General features: G+C 39.4%; 1 protein-coding gene and 1 long non-coding RNA gene across 2 annotated transcripts in view; one reads left to right on the forward strand and one right to left on the reverse strand.

Annotated features, from left to right (window-relative positions):
* The window catches only part of itpr2 (inositol 1,4,5-trisphosphate receptor, type 2), a 94076-nt gene that overhangs the window by 64904 nt on the left and 6114 nt on the right, over positions 1-23058 (reverse strand). Inside the window, exons 5-12 of the mRNA XM_010781523.1 lie at positions 21895-22053; positions 20589-20687; positions 18610-18693; positions 18348-18494; positions 17537-17632; positions 17187-17231; positions 15117-15268; positions 14288-14387 (exon numbers count right to left, since the gene is read on the reverse strand). Coding sequence (XP_010779825.1) covers positions 14288-14387; positions 15117-15268; positions 17187-17231; positions 17537-17632; positions 18348-18494; positions 18610-18693; positions 20589-20687; positions 21895-22053 — 882 coding nt within the window. The remainder of the gene's footprint in view (positions 1-14287; positions 14388-15116; positions 15269-17186; positions 17232-17536; positions 17633-18347; positions 18495-18609; positions 18694-20588; positions 20688-21894; positions 22054-23058) is intronic.
* LOC104954410 (uncharacterized) lies at positions 2696-11547 on the forward strand. Its single transcript, XR_799331.1, has 3 exons — positions 2696-2900; positions 10095-10380; positions 11462-11547. It is a non-coding gene; the product is annotated as an uncharacterized lncRNA (long non-coding RNA).

The raw sequence follows: 23058 nt of genomic DNA on the forward strand, positions 1-23058 counted from the left end.
CCGATTTACCTAATTGTAGAGGCACAAAAAGAGCGCCTTACGTTGCAATTCGACGTCTTGATTCGCAATATTTTATTATAAGGGCTGCACGCATCACTCTCACGGGGACAGCCTCCACTGGAATGAACTGGTTCCACACACACGTGGCAATCAAGAGCTGTGATTAGCCTATAGGAGGCAGGCATGCATCCTATACCCCTTGTCCTTGCGCCTCACTGTGGCACAAGCACAACATTGCACATCACATGGAACAGTACAGTACCACATACAAGTGAGGACATATATCCCATCAAATCTCAACAGACATAGTCTTGATAATGACAATTAGATAAATAAGAAAGGCCCACGGGGCTGCAGCCACAGATGATGGCAGACAGCTGATGATCAGAATCAGGTAATCAGTCACTGAATAAAAGTAGGCCTGGTAACCTGGTTCTGGTCTGTCTTGCAGTATAGGCTGGATTCTGGAAGGACGTTGTTGGCCGCAAAAGGACCCGTGAAAGATCCCGCACGGGCAACGTTTGTGTTTTTGGTTGGACAATAAACCCCTGTTTTGCACCCAAACCCTTCTCCTTCCGTCCCTTTTTTAACCCTGTGTGAGCGGAGAGGCTCACAGCCAGTCTGTTAGACAAATTAAACACTTTAAGTTTTAAAGAAACCAAAGTGTTGCATATTAGGGTAATGGGCACTGTTTATCTAACCATTAAACTACAAAGTAAACCCTAATGATGTTTTATTAGCTGTAAATGAAGCCATTAATTACAATACCTTCATTATATAAACCCTCATAAAGGCTGTCTTTTTAGAAAGTGTCACCATTGAAAACATATTGAACAATCTTACTTATTCCATTCAAGATTATTATTGCAGTTGCTTTTTATGCTTTCCTTGAGCAGCTCCTTCTTCAATTATGACCATTCAGATATATGACTAAATGGAAATAGGCCTACTTAAACAAAGTGACCATGCCCCTGCTCTGCTGCGGGCTTTCCCCTCTGAGCTCATCAGTCAGTCTGGAGCGACACATGCGGTTGTGGTGGAGGTTTGGCTCTAAACGTTTTGGTGTGATCTGGCTTCGGTCTATGATAATGAAATAACATCCCTCCAACCCACCAAGTATGCTCAGAGTCAGCCGGATATCCTCAATAGGTGTGCATTTAGTGATGATAAATATAATAATGTATATCCAAAGATAGATAGACGGATAGATTATGCCCCCAGTTCACAGCCCAAAACGACCCCCTGAGAATGGGCTGTTGTTAGCATATGTAGCAAATCATCTTCCAGCGCGTAAAGAACAGAAGTGGACCGCGACGCGTAGGGCCGTGGCGACAGGCCCTTCAAGGACAGATGCCATTCTCTCGGTGTTTTATCTCATGTTCTCCTACTACATGGGAACGCAATTTCATGGCTAAAAGCAGCACTTTAAACGCGTTGTAACGCAAAAATGAGAACCAATTACGCATGGAGTTTTGAAAGCCATTCTTAGTCTTTGAATCGTCTTTTGCCAGATTTTTTTTTCTTAACTAATTTGTCCAGTTTTTGGGAGTCCACAGTCCTCATTTGCCCTTCCTTGTCCTTTCCATAGGCATTTGTGGATCTAGATTTGTTCCCTAGTTCAGGTTGGAATCAAGCCATTATGATAAAACCTTTACAGGTTTTAAAAACAAGAAATTGAGCCCTACGTTTCTTTAAAAAAACAGATGGATTAAGATGGGTAGCATATAATAACGATCCCGGTGCTTTGCTGCTTGTTGGGAATAGTTGTACAACGGCTGTAAAGCGAATGAAAAACATGTGGGCTGCAGAAGAAAGGACGAGCTACAGGAGATATACTATCGTCTGTTATCTGTTAGAACCGGCACGGCCGTTTAGCGCATACACTCTACCGTCAAGCTAGATGTGAAATAACAGTTCCGGTTAAAACTCAACTTTCAAAATAAAACAAAGGGACAACGTATGCAACAAATGTTAAGCCTTGATACGAGACGGACCCTGTGTTACTGATTCGTGAAGGTTGTGAAGTCACATCATAGCCTACACTGTAAAGAAAGAATTGAGTGTGACAGCTGAAGATAAAAGGCTCTCCACAACAAGTTAACTGCCATTGCCATAACAATTGGATACTCATGCAGGATGCAGGGACAGGTATGAAGGTTATGGTGAAGGTTGGGTAAGTAAACACACACAACAGGTTAAGGCTAGGGTCATTGTTGGAAAATGCAACACATGGTAGGACAATGACATTGGAGTCTCAAACACTTGAATCAGATTTCTTCAATTAAGTTTGCAACAGTGACCCAGCCAGAACCTTTGATGAACTGCATCTTGTGTTTTATAGATTTAATTTGAAAATAAAGTTCATAATTTTAAATTGACAATTTACATTCATTTGATTAAATAAAATGGGCAACTGGAAAAACTTGTTTTTGAAAAGGTGTTTTTGTTTAAGTTTAGGGTCTTTTACGTATGTAAATGCGATTAACTGTTGGTGTAATTCAGCTCTGATAAAGAGAAGGTGATTATTTTAGGGGCGGACAGCAACAGAGAGTGATGGCGATGAGGGTGGACCGCAAACAGCTGGAGAGAGGCTCCGAGCTGCTTTTATTTTGAAGGTAGGCTGTATTTATGCGTGTGTGTGCAGTTTGAATTGATTGGAAGGAGCTACAGGTCAGCCCGTTGCGCACATTACGGCACACACAGACAGAGCGCACCCCAACTGCGTGGATGGACGGAGCAACTTAAGGACTTCCCTTCCTCACTCTTATGGCACATTTATGATTGGATGCCTACCGGCTTGGCTTTTCTTCTCATTTATCAAGAGCTTTTTACAACGTGCCAACACTGAGCGGATATTGCTTTTGCGCATCAAGGGAGCTGGAACAAGAGGGACTCTTCAGGTGCGTGTGTAGCCATATGTGTGTGAGTGTGTGCACTCCTGGTTCTACATTTTTATTTTCCTCTTGCTCTCACACGTGAGATTTTGTGTCTGGTGCAGGGAGCTGGTAGCCTTTACTTGTGCAGCAGAAGGTACTTTCACTTTCGTTAGGTGCGTTAATGTTTTATTACAAACGGCTTTCCATTTAGGTGATGATATGGTTCCACTGGTGAAATAAACCGTGTTGCAGAGCCTGCAGAGAGTTGTGCGACCAGCAGCCACTTAATAGAGTTTCCTGAAGCTATATAGACCATGAAGGACAAAATGAGAGCTTAAACTATGATCCCACTGCCTTACAATCAGAGGACCGCAAGAATAAACACCCGCGTCAAACAATTCCAATACACCGAGAGAGAACGTTGGAGGAAAAGAGTGCAGGTTTCACAATTTGGAGTTGTGCGGCTCGTTGAAATGACTGATAGACCAACATTTAAAGAGCTGAAACAGGTGACAATCAGATCAGGTAACAATTAGATCAGTATCAGAGGCGGCTAATAAAGCGTAAATGTAAAGACTGGGCAACACGGTTTCCAGAGTAGAACTGAGGTTAAATTAATAGAAGGACCTATTCCCTAAAGTGAGACTATACTTCATGCAATCAAAGGCAGGCCTACTTCACGCTTTCCAACAAGCTCATTTGTCCAGAGTCAGTTAACATTTTCCCGTTAAAAATTCGTATACAAATTTACCATTGCCCCTCAAAAAAGGAGCTCAAAATCTTCACATTTAGACGGTTTCCTATAAAAACATCCATCCTCTACAATACATTGTGCTTTAAAAAAGCGCTTTGTCTTTTTGCAGCCTCACTTAGAAACCTCAACCACATTTCCCATCTGACTGCCAGTAGGCCTAAATCCCGGTGAAATGTGGACCTTCAATCAACATCTTCAAATAATTGATAAGGAATAAAAAGTTCACATTGGAAACCGATTTAAACGACACCAACATATTTAAAGCTCTGTTAAACTTTTTTTTTTTAAAAGCAAACTGTGAAAAAAGCTCTTGGATGGCCACCACTACAACTTTTATGCATAGAAACAACCGTTTTTAAAGACACATATAAAACGGGATACTGCAATTGTATAGGCTACAACAAGAACAATTTTCCCTAAACACAATGACAGAGTAATAAAAACACATAATTGTTGTAAGGAAAACAAATAATCTAATATAGGTCTAAAAAGAATCACCCTTTCCAGTGTTTTTTGTGAAACACATCACCAGGTGATCCTCCCACCCCCTTGCTTTCTGTACTCTAATTATTTGTCCGATATGCAATACGCAACCCGGACCGGAATGGCCACAAAGAGATAACGCAATATATCCCGGCCACAATTATCTAATGTATGACCCGATATAAACGGCACAGGTTGAGCCTGTAACGCATGCACATTACACCACCAAAACCAATTTGACTTTTGGAACTGCTCTGCATTGGATTTGCTTATCTTCTTTTTTGAAGGACACAGCCTATACACGTCCACATTTATGACATTTGATATGCCAGTGCAACTATAAACTATACTATAAACTATAAAGACATACCTTCACACTGATCAATAGGCTATTAGTGTTTCTCTGTGTTTTCCTTTGACTTTGTGCACTTTCAGAGCAAATTCTAGATCTCTGTAGAACTCTGTGGTCTTGTAAAAAATGCTGTGCTTTTTACAACTGAATAAATTATCAAAATTATTCATCAAATAAGTGTTTTCTTACACATTGATGTTGTAATCGCGTTTTGGCTTTAGAAGAGGGGAAATCACTGATTTTCCAACTATAATTTAAAGGGGACGGCATGGCTAAAATGCATGATCTGTTTGGTATTTTGAAAAAAAAACTTCACAGGCATGTTTTATATAGGTATGGCCCTACAATATATGTTTCAAATATAGCATAATAGGTCCACTTTAATGTTGATTTTCTATTGGAGTTAAGACCCCATTTACACGGGAACGTTTGCGTTTACGCACCATATGCGTTTTCAAAAAAGTATTCCGTTCACACGCATTCGATTCATTTAACGTGTCCGCACGAGACCGCTGGAAACGCTGTAGTACATATGCAGGCCTGTCAGTTAGTAACTATGCAGATACAACCCGTTTCGTCCTCATGTAAACGGGTCTAAATGAGCATTTTTCCAGGGTATGCAACAAATGAAGCAGATATTTCAGCTGGGGTCAGGGTCAGGTTTAGAACTAGGAAGTGGATTAGACATGCAATGTTGGATGGATAAGGTCAAGGTTGGCAGGATTTTAGACTGTTGGCGGCTCAGTAATACTAAATAAAGCCACAGGTGTTAAAATGATCTGGTGCTCCCAGTAAAAATTATGACACCTCTGCTCCCCCCAGCCACTAAATGTTGCATAATTCTGCAGGACTATGGTCATACAGTGTACACTTGTCAAGGCAATAATTCACCAACCCTGTACTTTTCATACAGTGAAGGCATCTTAAAGATGCAGCTTTGTTTCTATGCATCATTGCATTGTGGGTGCCAGATGTTAAGCTTGAGGCTAACGTGTCATGACAGTTGGGTTATGTGTCTGGTCAAGTTAGTATTGTGTCCCATTAAGTAGGATTCAAACCAATTTAGAACTGTTTCCGAAAGTCCCACCCAGTTTTCTAGTTGGTTTAGTAATATGTTGTGGTCAACAGTGTCAAACGCAGCACTGAGATCTAATAATACTAACACTGAAGCTCTGCCACTGTCTGTGTTTAAGTGGATGTCATTGAAGACCTTTACAAGAGCAGTCTCAGTGCTGTGGTTTGGACGAAAGCCTGACTGGAACACATCGAAACAGTAATTTGAATGCAAGAAATTACTCAACTGTTGAAAAACAACTTTTTCAATGATTTTACCTAGAAATGTAAGGTTTGATATGGGCCTGTAATTGTTCATTACTGAAGCACCTAGATTATTCTTCTTTAAGAGCGGTTTAATGACTGCAGTTTTCAGGGCGCTGATGCAGAGGCACTGACTGCTTGTCTGATTTTCTGAATTGTGTCCGTGAAGAAGGAGGCAAAATCATTGCATGCCCTGGTGGATAGAAATTCAGAGGCTACTGACACTGGGGGGTTAGTTAATCTGTCGACGGTAGCAAACAAGGCACGTGCATTGTTTTTGTTTTTGGTAATGATGTCAGAGAAGAAAGACTGTTGTGCGTTTTACAATTCCAAATTTGATATAAAGGCCAAGTCTCTCTTTATAGATTTCAAAGTTAACCTGGAGATTTGTTTTTCGCCACCTACGTTCAGCTTTTCGACACTCTCTTTTTTCTGTTCTCACGGTCATGGCCTTTCTCCATGGAGATATTTTCTTCCCAGTCACTTCCTTTACCTTAGTTGGAGCAATGGCATCTATAACATTTGTTATTTTTGAATTAAAATGATCTACTAGCTCATTTACTGAGATGTTAGCAGGGGCAAGTGTGGAAGAAAAATTCTGAGTAAACATTTCCCTAGTATTTTCAGTTAAATATCGCTTTGTGGTTACCCCTTTTTGAACATTTTTGTGAACAGAAATAGAGCTCTCAAAAAAAACACAGGAATGGTCAGAGAGTGCAACATCAGTCACCACAACCTTAGAGATATTCAGACCCTTTGAGATGATTAANCACTCTCTTTTTTCTGTTCTCACGGTCATGGCCTTTCTCCATGGATATATTTTCTTCCCAGTCACTTCCTTTACCTTAATTGGAGCATTAATGGCATCTATAACATTTGTTATTTTTGAATTAAAATGATCTACTAGCTCATTTACTGAGATGTTAGCAGGGGCAAGTGTGGAAGAAAAATTCTGAGTAAACATTTCCCTAGTATTTTCAGTTAAATATCGCTTTGTGGTTACCCCTTTTTGAACATTTTTGTGAACAGAAAGTTAGGTTAAGGTTAAGTTGTGAAAAAAGCTCTGAAAGTGCACAAAGTCAAAGGAAAACACTGGGAAAAACACTAATATATGGTGCAATAAACTAATCGTGATCATAACCTGTTCTTTACACTGGCTTCCTGTGTGTCAAAGAATAGATTTCAAAATACTGCTGCTGGTTTATAAAGCTTTGAATGGTTTAGGCCCAAAATACATTTCTGACCTCCTGCTAAATTATGAACCATTCAGATCTCTCAGGTCTTCAGTGACTGGTCAGCTTTCTGTCCCCAGAGTCAGAACTAAACATGGTAAAGCAGCGTTCAGTTATTATGCTCCAAATATCTGGAACAAACTCCCAGAAACCTGCAGGTCCGCTGCAACTCTGACTACTTTTAAATCCAGGCTGAAGACTTTTCTTTTTGTTGCTGCTTTTAATTGAACTATTCACATCTTGAACTGCACTGTACATTTTATCCATGTGTTTTTTTTAATGTTTATTTTATTATCTTTTCTTTTTAATGACTGATTTTTAAATGCCATTTTCTTAATGTCTTTCATTTTTTGTCAAGCACTTTCTATTGCCTTGTGTTGAAAGGTGCTATATAAACTTGCCTTGCCTTGCCTTGCCTTGCCTTGCCTTGCCTTGCCTTGCCTTGCCTTGCCTTGACTTGACTTGACTTGACTTGACTTGCCTTGACTTGCCTTGCCTAATAATAAAGACATTCAAATGATATGTTATTGAGGACAAGGCAATATACAGTCATACCCGCTCAATATTCCAGAGTTGAATCCCTTGGGTGGACTGAGCGGATCTACCATAGAGTGGTTGACACAAATTGAAGAGACAGATCACGTTTTGTTCAGCCGGATATTATCCACTTGTCTACCCTACTTTTATAATTTATAACTCTTCAATTTGTTTCAACCACAGACCTTATTTCGATCTATTTTCCAAAATCCTATGGAGAAATTGCTTTGGTTTTTGTCGAAGGAACCGGAAGGAGTTTACTTCCGGGTTTTAGGACACATCACTGTGGCACTCTATTGGAGAGTAGTCAGATTTATGCACACATAAACACACGTTCGATTCCCTGAGTTTAGCATCCCCCACCCCCTCTTTAACAAAAAAACAACAACCTTGACATATTCAGATCCATGCTAACTAGCCTACTATAACTACTTTGCCTCCATCCTCTCTGCTGTACCCAACATGCCTTGTGATTCATTCAGATAAATTGCACCTTCTTTAGCCTTCGGTTGCAGATTGGTGCTTTCTAGTTTTCTTATTTTTCTAAATTGAGCACTTCAGCTCAGCCTGACACACTGCCTGCGTAAAGCCTTTTTCAAAATGTTGTAATTTATTGTTATTTTCCAACAACTATAGCTTTCTCCAATTCTTCGTGAGATGTCCACACAGGATGTAATTAGACCCAACAGTTGGATTTAGTCATTTCTTGATCCCTACACATTGGCTGCCTGCCACAAAGACTTAAGTGAAACTGTGGAGAGCTGGGAAGAGTTTGACAAAAGATAGATGAAGTTGGGGGGTATTAGAAAAAGAAGAGGAGGGAGGTCTTTTAATTTAGCTTACATTTTTTAAGTGAGTTTTCCAAATCATTAACATTAACCAGTGAATATATAGCCTTCCTCCTGTGTGTTTTCTGCTAAAACATGAGAAGCATTCCTGAGCGTTGCTGGATTTTACTTGAGATTCAAACTTGTTTTTAAACAGTAGGAAAGCGATGGGTGTGTTGCTCTGTAAGTCTCTGAATCATGTGGGGAATGCCTGTGCCTTCTAATATTCTGCTCAACGGGGATAGAAGCATATTGGAAACACCTTTAATATGTCACACACTCCAGTAAGAAACCACAAACCACAGCCTCCAAAAGATCCCAGAAAGGACAAGCTCTCTGAAGGTGGGAACTTGATACATTTGCCTTTTATCTTGATGGTCTTCATGATGCTGCCTGCTGTGAAGTTGCACTGAGCTCAAGAGTTACATCTTAAATGACCTTATAGTTGGTCAGTCGGTGCAAATCCATATTTTGGAGGGGATAGGGCAGACATTTTGTATAAATTAGGGGGGTGTTGTTTAACCATATATGTGAAGATAGTGCCCGAAAGTAGGTCAGAGTTTAAGATGTGCCAGTGAGGCTGCACTCCTCAGAACTGCAACTAGATCTTATGCTACAAAATCATAACTGAGAAGAAGTGACTGTAAGGAAGGAAGCTGTCTGTGCTCAGTTGAGTTACATGTAAGTATCTGCACTGGCGCTTTGAAGATTGCCTAGTTTAATTAGTCATGTGCCACGTTTGAATGGACACCAAGGCCTTGAATGATTTCCAGTTTGTGTTGTTGCCTCTATGGTCCACTGAAACACTGAAATTCAAAGTATACTGAGAACATACATGAGACTTAGGTTAGGTAAATTCTTAGTTGAAATATTTAATTACAAATGTAGAATTTCGGGTTACTAATTACAAGGTTGGGCCTTTCTTGGATCAGGGATTACGATTTACCAGGAATGCTGAGATTGTACTGTGCAGATGTACAGTAGATATCAGCTGAAAACAAATAGAAAGATAATATGACAGTCTCACTATAGTGTAAGAGCGCCTCACTAGGAAGTATCTATAGAAAGGATCTCACACACAGTGATTCATCTGCATCTTTCCAAATGTCCTCACACCCTTGTCGTGACTGATATTGGCATGGAGGTATTTTGAAGATGAGTTTGTATGGATGCAAGTGTTGTCACGGCTCAGGACTGAGTACTTTTCCCACCAAAACCTAACATTGTAGTTCTGTTGCCAACATCTGAATACATTTTTTAGCTTTCACTAGCTTTATAGGATATTTTTGGTCCGTCTGACGCAGTAGTATGGTGAAGATAACTATTCATAACGCAGATTTAATCGGTTGATAACATTTAAGATAGGTGATTTTTTATTTTCATTTACAGAATTCACCTTTCAATATGTTGTAGAAGATATACAGTATCATATATTTAATATGCCGATATAGCCTTTAAAATAAATACTTTTAATATAAAGCACCACTGTGCAGTACAGTACTGCCTTACAGAGCCATTATGATTGCTGCAGACTGAGAACCCCCCCAAGTGCATAAAACCAAACTTTTAGGAGTTTGCCGTTGTTCCTTTTTAATATAAGAAATGTTCAGGCTTGAATTCATCAGTGGGGTGGACTGCCAACTTTTGAATCCATCAGTTCTATCATTTGCTTATTGTGTTACCCTTGCGCCTGACTGGTTTTGTCTCTTGTTTCAGTGAACATCAGGGAGCAACAGAAGTACAAGAGCCACAAAAACCAAGATCTGTCTGCTGGAATGTTCACGATGCTCAACAATGAAATGAAGACCTAAAGCCAGATAACCCATGTTTGACCCACCGAACACAGACTGAAGAGTTGCAGACACCAGTGTTGTGTGCGTTGCTGGCCCTGTGTGTGTGTTTACATACTGTGCTGAGATTAAAGCACTTTGGAGTCAGGAACTTATGTTCAAGAGCATGGTCCAACTGTCCACCTCAGTCTACCTGCTGGGAGGCCTTTTGGGTAAGACACATTTCTCTTTGTTTGTCCCGCTGGTGTGTGTGTGTGTGTGTGTGTGTGTGTGTGTGTGTGTGTGTGTGTGTGTGTGTGTGTGTGTGTGTGTGTGTGTGTGTGTGTGTGTGTGTGTGTGTGTGTGTGTGTGTGTTTGTTTGTATGTGTTTGTATGTGCAGTGGCCCATGCCACCATAATTGGCACTAAGCTGTTTTTTTGTTTGGTTCCCTGTGTAAAAAATGTGTGTGTGTGTATCGATGCGATACATCATTTGCAGAAGCTGATTTCTTTCAAGACTTTACGGTGGTTTTTTCAGTTCAAGGGTCTAAAGGGTCTTAAATATAATGTATTTATAGCTAGTACTGTTGCAGTCTGGTCAGTGACCCAAACAGACTATTCCTAAATGTGTTTTGGCAGCAGTTGATACCATTGTTGCATAAAGTCAAACACTGGTAGTTTGAGAACTTTGTGGCATAGCCATTTGAAAATGTCCCTCTATGCCGTGAAAGCAACATTTTCCTACTGTACAATATGCTTATTTTTAGGTTGACCAACGTATGAGAATAGCAGGTTGCTTTTAAGAGAGGCTGCTTGTTTCGCCGTCATGTAGATATTATATAACAAATCCATGTATTGGTACAAAAATACAATTGTGGACATTATCGATTAATCTGCTGATTATTTTTACATGTATCAATTCATCCTTACGTTAAGTATTAAACATGAAAGACTTGTTGGCATTTCTGAATAAGACACATTACATTTCATTGCAAATTGAGTCAAACTACGTCTATTTTAATATAAGTTGCTATTGTAAAACAGAGAATCGGCTCAGATATTGGAACCCCACAAGGCTGGGCTCCCCTTACAACAAATCCTCACTCTAAATGATTTCCCATGGGAAGTTCAAAAGGTTTCACTCACAGGGGTCTATCACTGAAGTGCACGATGACTCAACACAAACCTTATGCAACCCTAAAGAAAATCAAGGCACTTATTCAAGGTACAAAATATAATAATGAAATGACTAGGCTTTACATTTTATTTTACAAATGTTTCATCACTATTTATTTATTGATATCATCATTACAGGTATGTCTTATGCTGCAGCCACACGAGAAGGGCAACCATGGCAACCATGCGCGGGAAGTCTTCTTCGCTGCTTTTGGTGTATTTTGTGGCAGAAGTACAGCGCCACTTACAGGCTACTACAGCGTCTCCACCTCTTTCGAGCGGTCTCGTGTGAACGGATACGTTTCTGGTGCCTATTGCGTGTGGACGGAAGACTTTTTTGAAATAGAATTGGGTTAGTTTGCGTTTTTCCCCTCCTTGTGTGTAAGTGTGTGTGGGGGGGGGGGGGGGAGTGCAACTTCCAACAGGAGTCATTTGGGGGGGCTCTTGGGAAAAAGGTTGGTAACCACTGTTCTAAAGGATACTCCCCATCAGCAAAGTGTTTTTAGCTGCTATATCTCACATTTTTCCTAAAACTGTAATATACAGTATGAACCATTGATTACAAGGCGTGTGCAAAATTAAATTGAGAAGAACGTATAATATTTAGATGTGTTTCATGCTAAATACATGTCACATTTTAATTACGCAGGCATTTATTTTAAACTTTGGGCAGGTAAATGCCACAAAACATTTTCTGTTACATTTTTCTAAATCCGGCTATACTCAACATTTATCAGTAATATATATCTTTGAATTCCCCAGAATCTTATTACCATAGCATTACAGCCAGTAGAAAAAAGAAGCAGACACAGTGTACTTTACAGATGATTGATTTCAAATGTCCAGACAGCAGCCAGTTTACTACAAACACTGTTGGACACCTGTTATATATTTGTTTAAGATGTTCTGTGGTAATGCCAGAACACAGTGTACAAAGAAAATATTTTTGAGTAACACTGTCGGTGCATATATAGACCTTCAAGATGACATGCAACTGACAGCTCTCTGATCATTTACTGCTACACTTACTTAGACTAACATCTGAACAATAACAGAATAAGCTGTTCAGATACTATGCTCTTGGTAAAGCATTTACTGTTTTTTAATGGAGACAATGAAGACGGATGGGTTGCAGCAAATAACTGACAGCTCTTCATGATAAGTTTGTAGATAATGTTCAGTAGGTATTCAGTATACATCATTACATAATGGCAGTAATTGTAAATGTAATGGTATACACTGGAAATTACAGTATTATATCTCTTAAGCTGAAGCTGAAGCTGCTGTGAGAGGTGGGGTCCATAAACTGGAGAGCAATAGTCTATTAGGATTTAATAAGCAAGAGTCAATCATTAATAAGGGTTTCTTTTTCTATTTATGTGAACAGAAATATAGTATTTAGTGTGATATAACAACTGGACTTGCGTGTTTTCCTGGCCTTTTGTAAATGCGTATATAATTAGCTGTGCCGTAGCCCTGAACTGGAAAAATGTCATTTATGTCAGAAAAGGTTGCTGTGGACCTTAGATCCATAGATTCAAGTTCCTTTTTTTTGACATTTCACAAGTATTTCTGTATATTTTAAAGTGATAGTCCTCAACTGAACAGTGGACTCAGCCTTGATATATGGTGCGAGCGCTAAGGCTGCCATAATAAGAATGAAAGAAGGCTAAACTTCTATGTTTAGTGTTGGATGGTCGTGTGTCTGAGATGCAGGTTCCCACCCAGCTCTGCATCACTTCATACCAAACTTAGGGTTTTAGAAGGGTGAATTCATGAATATATACTCAGTGATAGATCTTTAAGCCTCCCAAACGAGGCAGCTTTCTCCCACCTACAACAGCCTTATACGTGTGAGATACTGCAGAGGTTCCAAGAGGTCTCTTTGTCAAAATGCTTACACTCTTTGTCAGGGACGTGCACAAACATTTGGAGGAGGCTCTAAACTGGAAAAAGGGCCCGTCCCCAAAAAAAACATAAAACCTTTTGAAAATTCTAACTTGTTTTTAATGTAAAAGGTTCATAAAATAAAACACTGTAATTGCAAGTGACACTCAGTTGACTTTTATGTCCAACTGCTAAACTCGTCATTCAGGCACACTTTTTGTTTTGCGGTCCATATCTCATTAAAATATCTAATGTTAGTAACTATTAAAGAAAAAATGGGGACAATCCTGTTTGAATGTAGTTTGCCCATTGTAACTGCTGTGCAGACATACTGATAAAATAGGGCTTCTATAATAACTTTAAATAAACTCACTAATTAATGAAACCAATTCAATACGCATTATTCTTATTCTTGTCATTCTTTATGAGCGCAGTGACGGTAAGGTATCTAATTACTTATTTATTTAGTATTCCATAACTTCATAACAGAGATGGTCAAACTAAAGTAAAGACATTTCTTTGGCAGAAATCCTACAATGAAGCGAGACAGCACAAAAAAGCAATACTCTTATAATAATGGCACCTATGAAATATGTTTTGGTTTATATTGGGGGGGTGGTCCCTTTTCCTAACCAGAGTTAGGAAAAGGGACCACATTACTCCTGTTCTGGCTGCCTTACACTGGCTCCCTATAGGACACAGGATAGAATTTTTAATTCTTCTTCTCGCCTACAAAGCCCTTAATGGGCAGGCGCCATCTTACCTTAAAGAACTCATTATACCCTACTGTCCTACTAGAGCAGGAGTCTGCAACCTTTTTGACCAAAAGAGCCATTTTGCTCCTCTTTCAAAAAAAAAAAAATGTCTGGAGCCGCAAAACATATTTCATAGCTTGATAGCTAATAAAGTTGTATTTATTGTTATATCAGACAAAAACAATACAATACAAAGGGGCTTTAATGGCATGCCCACATATTACACTTTGCCAAAGCATTCCGCACAAGGCGTTATAACAAAACAAAAAGAAAAAGAAACACTAAACATTCATGTCAACAATAAATGTGGAAAGGTGTATACCTTGAGCATGACCGGACGCTCCTCCTCTGCATCGATGGGGACGTTGGTGCTCGTCACCCAGGTGTTGGTGCACAGGTGCCTTAGTCTCACATATGAGTTTCTGGGGAAAGATGGGACCAACCATTAACACCACATTCATTTTAAGTTTATTGTATGCTTGCTGCTGTACTTGAACTAACAAGTATCAAGTGTCAATTAGCTGCTAGCATGTCTTGAGGCATGGCATTTTTGTCATGTCGTTTGATGAGGACATAAATATCTTTGCAACTATGGAATTGTCATGAGATTTGGCCCAGATACTTATGTTATCCTCAGGATAAAATTGTCCCTAACCCTAACCCTAAAAACATAACTGTTCATATGATGTTTTACCAAAACAAAACATCAAGTCAAAATTCAAACGTGTCCAAAAAACATTATTGTTATTTATGACCGAATAACTTCAAAAGTAGCCCAGCAGCCTCAGCTGAAATTAGCAAGCTTATGTTAGCCTGCTAACACGCTAAACTAATATGAAAATGGAATACATGGAATACATTATGCCTGCTAAACATCATAGTCAGGTTCATTATAACTTGATTTTAAAATGATAATCTTTGCGTGTGTATGGTGCGTATATCATGCAAATTAAATAAGAAACTCCCACTAGCTTCTATTCCAGGTCCAATTATTTGTGAACATTTCCAGGACCAAGTGTTGGTTTATTTTGGATTGGAATCAAAAAATGAAAATGTTGTGTGAAGTGTGGTGAAAAATGCCCCCTGTGGATAAAACAACATCAGATGTAACCTGTTGTTGTTGCCGTTGCCCCCCCATGTGAGTGACTGACCTGGGCACCAGACAGTCGGCTCGCTGCAGAGTGGTAGCATCCAGCTCAAACAGAGAGGCAATGTCGTTCCCATGGGGAACAGAAACCAGGGTGAAAGCAATCTTCTCTGCTGCTTGGTGCTTCCTCTTAGAGAACAAAGTGTCTGTCTCATTCTGCAAAACACACACACAGTAGAAATTAGCATCTGTAGTTTAAAGCTTGAATGGCAAAGACAGTTAAATCCTTCATCAATGTCTGACACAGTGGATTATATTCTCCGCTGACAATCTTTAAACATATAGCACTAAATACTCAGTCCATTTTCAAGGCTATAAAGAAAAAACTGCATGCAGAAAGTGTTCGCATGAGTGTGTTGTAACTGTTGCATGTCAATATATCTTACTTTGGGCAGGCACGCACATACATACATACATACATACATACATGACATTTCTTTGATCATAGAATATAATGTAAGCTGTTCTTCATTGATTCATTGTTATGATTATGAGGTCTCTATAATAAAAAAAACCTTTTAGAGCCTGAATTTACTTTGTGTATGAAATTGCTTATTTTGCTTATTTGTAAATAAAAAATGTATGTACAAATAATCAATGGTTAATTAAAGGGAAGGGAAAATTAGGCAAACTTTTTGTCTGAAATCTAATCATTGACTGGTTCAAGCCTATCAAATGTACTGATTGGTCATATTTGATAGTAGATTGAATATCTTTTTTTTTTTAGTGTTGGTTGAGTAAAACAAACTATATAGCCACATTTAGACTTTGGAAACTCGCATGTTCTGATATTTTACGGACAAAATGATAGATCAGAATAACCCCATTTCTAATAAAAAAGGTACAGAAAAAAGGCACATTTTCTAATTTGTATAGCTGCAACAATATTTGGTAAATAATTTTACACTATGGCATCAACAATGAAAACTACACAGGATATTATAGTGGAGTGTTACAATAACTTAAAATGTCCTACTGTCCGCTAATGATTAATAGTGTAGTGCTAAAGGCAGTTTGCACAGCAGGATAACACCTATTGTGGTTTTCGTGCCCAGCAGTAATGGGTCAAAATGTATATCTGCACGCACACATTTTACATTTGTTCATAAATTGTATTGTTTGCTAAATTCAACAGCCTAATTCAAATGACACTTGTTATGTTTAGTATTAGTAAGTGCATTCAAGGCGAAGCATAAACATGTTTTCTTCCAAGTTAACATATCTTTCCACACATAAACTCTGATAAATGAGCCCAACTGTTGATAAGATCTATAATTGAGAACGCACGGATGTGAGCCAAACTAAACCGTCACAGCTTCTAACACTAATGAGGTATCAAATTACACGAGCGGCAGCCAGAGAGCCTCCTGTGTGTGGTGTTAGACACTGCGGTACGGAGGCTGCTACAGTTAGTGCATTGCAGATGCAGCACATAATGGCAAGGGTTAATTTCTCCCACTGTTCTCTGCATGTCAATGGGAAGCTCCCTAGAGCTGCCTCCACACCTCAGCTTCTCCATCCTCCCACTCCCCTCCCTCTTCCTAACCCCCTCCTCTGCTGGTGACTCACCCCACCAGCTTAGCACAGGCGAGTGGAGCGGAGCAGACAGCACGTCTGCCTCCCCTCCATCCCCTCTCGCAGGGCACCCCCACACCCAGACGTTATGTAAGGAGCCCCCTGTGTGTCTGAAATTCAGCATGCGCATGAGAAAGTGTGCGAGGCTGGCAGAGTTTGTGCGAGTGTTCCTCGCACTGCCAGAATACAAATGTGCAAGGTAGCTGAGAGCTGAAAGACATTTCTAGATATAGATCCAGAGTTTGTTTGTTAGTGTCAGAGAACTGCTGCTATTGCATAACCAAAGAATGAGGAGACAAAGAAGTTGGACGGACAATGCTTAAGCGCTGAGATAATTGATCTTTCCACTAAAACACTGGAGTAATCCCTTGTGGTCACTAGATCACTCTCTTTTTCAGTCAATCCGACCCATTAATAATGTACACAATCTGTTAGTCGCAGCCAGGGTGAGACTGTGTTTGTGACTTTGCAGCTGAATGTGCTTGTTCGACTGACTCACCTCTCCTTTGGGCTCCACCGTGTTGTCTTTGAATTCAGGGTTCGCCTGCAGAGAAATTAAGGGGTGATTATGTGACCTCAAATATAGAAAACACTGACGATTATCCTGCCATTATCATCCCCATCACCCTAGATCCAAACTATCCAACAGAAGATGGGTGATAGGAGCAATATCAAATGGGAATACTGCCACCTACAGCACACCACACCACCTGAAATCTTTTTAAATGCAATGTCGAGCCTCTCAGTTCAAAAAAGGACTGAGACAGGCTGCTCTCTAATGGTTCTCTGAGTAAATAAAAGCAAGATGCAGCTACGTCATTTAATGGGCTAAAACATTTTTGAATTCACCTCAGCTGCGAGGTAATTCCCAGTCGCCAGGTGTTTGAAGCGGAAGAGGCTGTTCCACTGGCCGGCTCCACCTCTGCAGGGGTCATAGTGCACAACCTGGCATGGGAACACAACAAATGATAGTTATGCAGCTAGGAACATCAGATTTTGCTGTATGTCTATGAAGTTTTCTTTGTTACTGCAGTATGTGTTGTATTGTCTGTCATATTTAGTGTAAAACACTGCTTATTAAGTTTCTGGTTTTGGTCAGCACACAGAAAAGCTCCTTATAGGATAGGATTTGTTCAACAGCAGTTGGAGGATTTCATATTTTTGTTATTATATTGTTTTAATTGAGTTAGAAAAGGTTACAAACCTTATGGGATCCAGTTAATTCTGTCACTATGGTAAATCAGACTAAAAGTCCCTTTGTGCAATGTACAACAGGAATTTTAGTTTGTCATGCTGGCGCAACGTCACGTCAACAACTGATATGGTAACATAAGTTGATACTGGCACACACAGTAAAGGGACAACAGGAACTTCAACTCACACTAGTGCAAGCTGATAAAGAGGAACACACAGTACAATAGACAGTAAATGACAAGGAACTAGAGGCTTAAAAAAGGCAGACAGTATGTATTATCCAAGAGGAAATTGCATCCTAAATAATTAGGAAATGCTCCTATTAAAATGTATGTTAATCTCAACTTCCGCTTAAGCAGGGTCATTTTTATTATTATGTCTGATTGTTACTCAAACTCCAACATGACTTGACATTTCAAAGATATATACAAAGCACATGTTGTTAATTCCTGTGTTTGTGTTTCACCTCGATCTCCCAGAGAGCCTTGGAGCTGGTGGCGGAGGTGGCAGACTGCCGCAGGGTTGTCCTTAGGAAGACGTGCTGCTGCGTCTTGTACTCGTCACCGGTGAGAAACTTCTCCTGCTCGGCGTGAAAAAGCCTCACCACGTCTCCCTGACGGTGGACAAAAGCAAAACATGAGAAGGTTGAAAAATGATTGAGCAGAGTTTATGCTGGTCTGCTTCAAAAAATATGAGGAAACAGATGTAAAAATGATGAAACAACACACCCCCTTTAACACATCTTCTCTGTAGTCGCTGAACTTCATGAACAAGGTGACCTTCCAGCTGGTGTTACAGTTTACAGCATTCACCTGGAGCATGAGGAAAACACAGCATGAAATGAAGATGTTTATCACACACACAGCTGTTGAAATCCCTGCAAAAAACAAATGTTTAACGAGTTTCAACCAGTTTAGGAACTACGACTGTATAAAATGTAATAATATTAACAACTATTTAGATAACTTAAGCTGTCTTTTTTTATTGAGTTTATTGAATCATGAATCATGAAGACCACAACACTGTATATAGTTTAACGAGCAAAACTGCTTTGATTTGTTCAGTTCCCTGCTTATACTTGTATCTAAGTTTAGTTAATTCTACATTTATTTTTCTTTATTTGTACTTTAAGAATAGTTTGATTGCTCTGTCTTTTTCCCATAACATTACAACCCATTTGGGTACAGTGTGTTTATTATTTGTTTTGATGTTTTGCAGTGGCTAGGGGCACCGACACACCTCTTCCCACATTCTAGATTTTTTATTTTATAAAAACATTTTTTAATGAACAAGGTACATATTATATACGGTGGTTATATGGTTTTATGAGGTCTAAAGTTACTGATAAGTCACGTATTTCCTGCTTGGGGCGCAGAAATCTTTACCCATTGACTCTCCTTATAAGTGGTGCATGCGCAGTCCTCTTCAATATAAGTGATAGGAGCACCTCGGGGCGCACACCAAACTGCGCCCCAAGCAGCTGTTTACACCGCCAGAGTGAGTGATTGACGTTTGAATGAGAGAGAGTTAGATGGAGAGGGAGTGTAAACAAAACTAGATAGCGAAGATGGAGAAGGACAATGATGTTTCATCACTTAAATGAAAACTTTATTATTATTACAGACTCGGGGTCCAGATTAAAGAAACACTCTTTGAGAGGAGGACAGTGGAAGGAAAGCTGAGAGTAAAAGAGCTCGGACCTGATCCGCCTGACATAGGCAGGAGTTAAGGACAGAGGAAGGCAGTATATCTGCTCTTTTTCAAGGATCTGGTTTAGCAAGAAGGCTGGGCTAACTACCTGTAGCAACACCAGTGCTATATTTTGCTTTCCCTGCCTCCCTTTTTAAGCGTCAGGGTCAGACCAGTCTATGGACCAGACCCAGCATGGATCCAGACGGATGTGAGTGACTTAAAGGTGGGGTAGGTAAGTTTGAGAAACCGGCTCGAGATACACTTTTTGTTATATTCCTTGGAATGCTCTTAACATCCCGATAGCAATGAATATCTTAAGTGCTTTGATAACAAATCCATAGCCGGCCCGGCTAAAATAACTGGATGGCCTACCTGCCTGTCAGCCTTCCACCTGTGCACAAACTTATCTCATGCCCTCATTGGTCATGTGCGCGTTTGTGTGTGTTGGAGGAGGGGCTCTGTAAGGAAGTAGCAGATTTCTTCCGACTGTGTATTTTCAAATTCGAGCGCACTCAAGCTTTTTTCTCCAAAATTACCTACCCCACCTTTAAAGCACATATCAGAAAAAACTAAAAAGCATGAACAAACGAGAGTCCACATGGATGATGCTATGCGACTAGCCATGTTTAGGAAAGTAAACACAGCTGTCCAATGAGGGCTACAGGATAGGGATCTGTAAGCATAATAAGGAGGTTGGCCAAAACAGGCTAAAATAGACTGTATCAAGTGCTGTGTGCCTTTGAGCTAGCCCTGCGTTGTAATATGACGTATGCTTTGAGTTTGTGTATAAGTTTACTTACATTTTGGTAGAGCCCCCCCTCGAGAAAAATGCACCAGCCACCACCGATGTATTGACACTTGGCCTGGCTAAATTTGACATATTTTTGTATTTTGTGAACATTTAAGGAAAAAAAGGTTGATTCACTACAGCAGCAAGACAAGCAATTGGTATTTTGTGGTAAAACTGACTACTATGTTTCAGCCCATATATAAACAATACACAAAACAGACGCACCTCTTTGCAGCCGAGGTTGTCCAGCAGCTCGATGTTGCTGGCATGGAGAGGCTGCCCTGCGTTCACCGGCATCAGCACCACCTTGTCTCCAACCACCACCTTCAACACGAGGAGAGACAGCGGTCATATTGCAGCACAGGACGAGACACAGGCTGGTAAACTTCCAGAAGTGTTTAAATAGACTAAGTAAGAATGTGACCATGCAAGCAAGGGGCTTGTCTAAAGTCTGCAAACATCCCCTGATTTAAAATAAAAAACAAAAAGGTGATATGTGCAGCAGCAACAGGCTGAGCGATTCACATGAGTGAATCGCAAAAATCTTTTATCGTCATGCTATGATAACAGTATACTATACATCAAGATATAGCATGTTTTATGGGAATCAAATAAATATATTGATGAGTATTTCTTCTAAATTAATGAAAAAATATGGGCAAAATTAACAAGCCAATTTTTTCTGAAAATAAATATAATTAAATTAACATTTATACCGTGTATATTGACATTTTTGTAATCACATTGAACTGATAAGTATTGTTAAGTTTAATGAATAATTATTAATAACTAAAATCTTAAAATGACATTCCTTTAAAATATTTCAGATCATTGTCTATTACAATAGAGTTAGTATGTGTCCAATTTATTCATTTAGACAACATAATTGTGTACCACAATAGCTAGATGGATGACTTCATCACGTTACAATTCCATTAAAAGACCATAAACTATCATATTGAATTATTGCCAGCCCTAGTTCACAGCAAACAAGTTTATCATACGGTGTTGAGAGGACATGAATGCAGCACACAGAGGTACACTGCCTGTCATTGTATCATCAGTTACACAATACATGCTCTCTTACCAAATCCAAGTTATAAAAGACTCCACACAGTATCTCATGTTAACCAGCCTCATGCAATATTTAAAAACATTTTAAATAACACGAAGCAGGATCAGTGGCGTTCAGTGGATAGCAAATAACAACCGACTGGATGCTTTAAAGCTCATCCTAAGAGTCTAACATGCAATGGGAAGGTTGGTGCGTCCATGCTGTTTACATGATATTCTGTATCTGACTAATGCACAAACACCATGCACAATCAGGAGCAATACCTTTAACCATAGGATGCTAAAGCCAAAGGAGGAAGGACAAAATCAGAAATGTTACTGGGACAGGACGAACAGCGAACTGACAGCATGAAAAAGTCAGACATCTGCTTTACTTATAACAGAGAGGAATGTTAAGTTGTTGAACAATACTCTGTGTCTATAGTAATGTGAAAAGGGGGGGGGGGGGGGGGCCTACATTATCTCCTTCGCTGCGGAGCTTCCAGAAGGGCTGGATGTAGAACCAGGAGCCCTCGTTCCCGGCCGTGTCCAGAGAAACCCGCATGGCGTTCTTCTCCAGCAGAGCAGGGAGACGCTTGTTCACCGTCAGGTACTTATTGCTCTTAATGTGCAGCAGCTGGGACAGAAGAGTCAAAGGGATTACATACTGCAACATAGGGGTGGAGGAAGTACTCAACTCGTTAAGTGAATTACTCATACGACAATGTAGAAAAACTGCATAAAGAGTTCAAACCTGCACTAAGTAAAAATAGGAAACGTGTAATCTCAGAAGTATCAAAAGTACTAAAATGAACACTTTATACAACTTTTATTTGTTATATTATTCTTACTCATGCAATAAGACATATTTATATAGGGACTCCAACTAAATATTGTTTCCTTATGGATAGTTTTCACTTGATTATACTCTCAATGTATAATTTGTATTAATTTGTTTGTTTGTTTTTTATTCCCACTACATTAACCCACAGCCCTGTAAAGTGACACCTCTACAATGTATTTTGTCTAACCTCAATAAATATTAAAAAATAAGTATATGAATTATCTCAACAATTTAGAGGAAAGCAGCATATACTAACATTTGAGAAGCTGGGACTATGAAATGTTTGACACTGACTTGTACAACTATCAATCAACTAATAGATTAATCAATTTATCAACTACTTGTTTCAGCTCTAACTGAATATACCGTATGTTTGAATCCATGAGAAAGCACAATATTTTATAAAGTTGTCATGTGTTTTAAATGGAAATATTTCAATATGTAGTAACAGCTATTAAAGCTATTAAATACTTGTAGTCAATTCAAAAGTAAACTATTTCCCTCTGAATTGCAGTAGAGTGGAAGTACAAAGTGAAATGTACAAGTGTAAGAGAAGATTTCCTTTTCTGGGAAAAACAGAGGCATGTTATACCTTCAATGTAACGTTTTGTTTGATTTAAAACAGCTTTTTCAATATTTTATTTGACATGGCCTCAAGTGTGGGTTTTATCACACATGACATGGCCCTATTCCATTGAACAAACAGGTGCTAAGATATAGGGAATACTAACACATGCTCTATTGAAAAAAGCCTGTTTGTTGAAGGAACAATGGAGACTGCCTTGAAAGCATTTTTGC

The sequence above is a fragment of the Notothenia coriiceps genome, unplaced genomic scaffold, assembly GCF_000735185.1.
Source record: "Notothenia coriiceps isolate Sejong01 unplaced genomic scaffold, NC01 NC01_scaffold00023276, whole genome shotgun sequence".
NCBI lineage: Eukaryota > Metazoa > Chordata > Actinopteri > Perciformes > Nototheniidae > Notothenia > Notothenia coriiceps.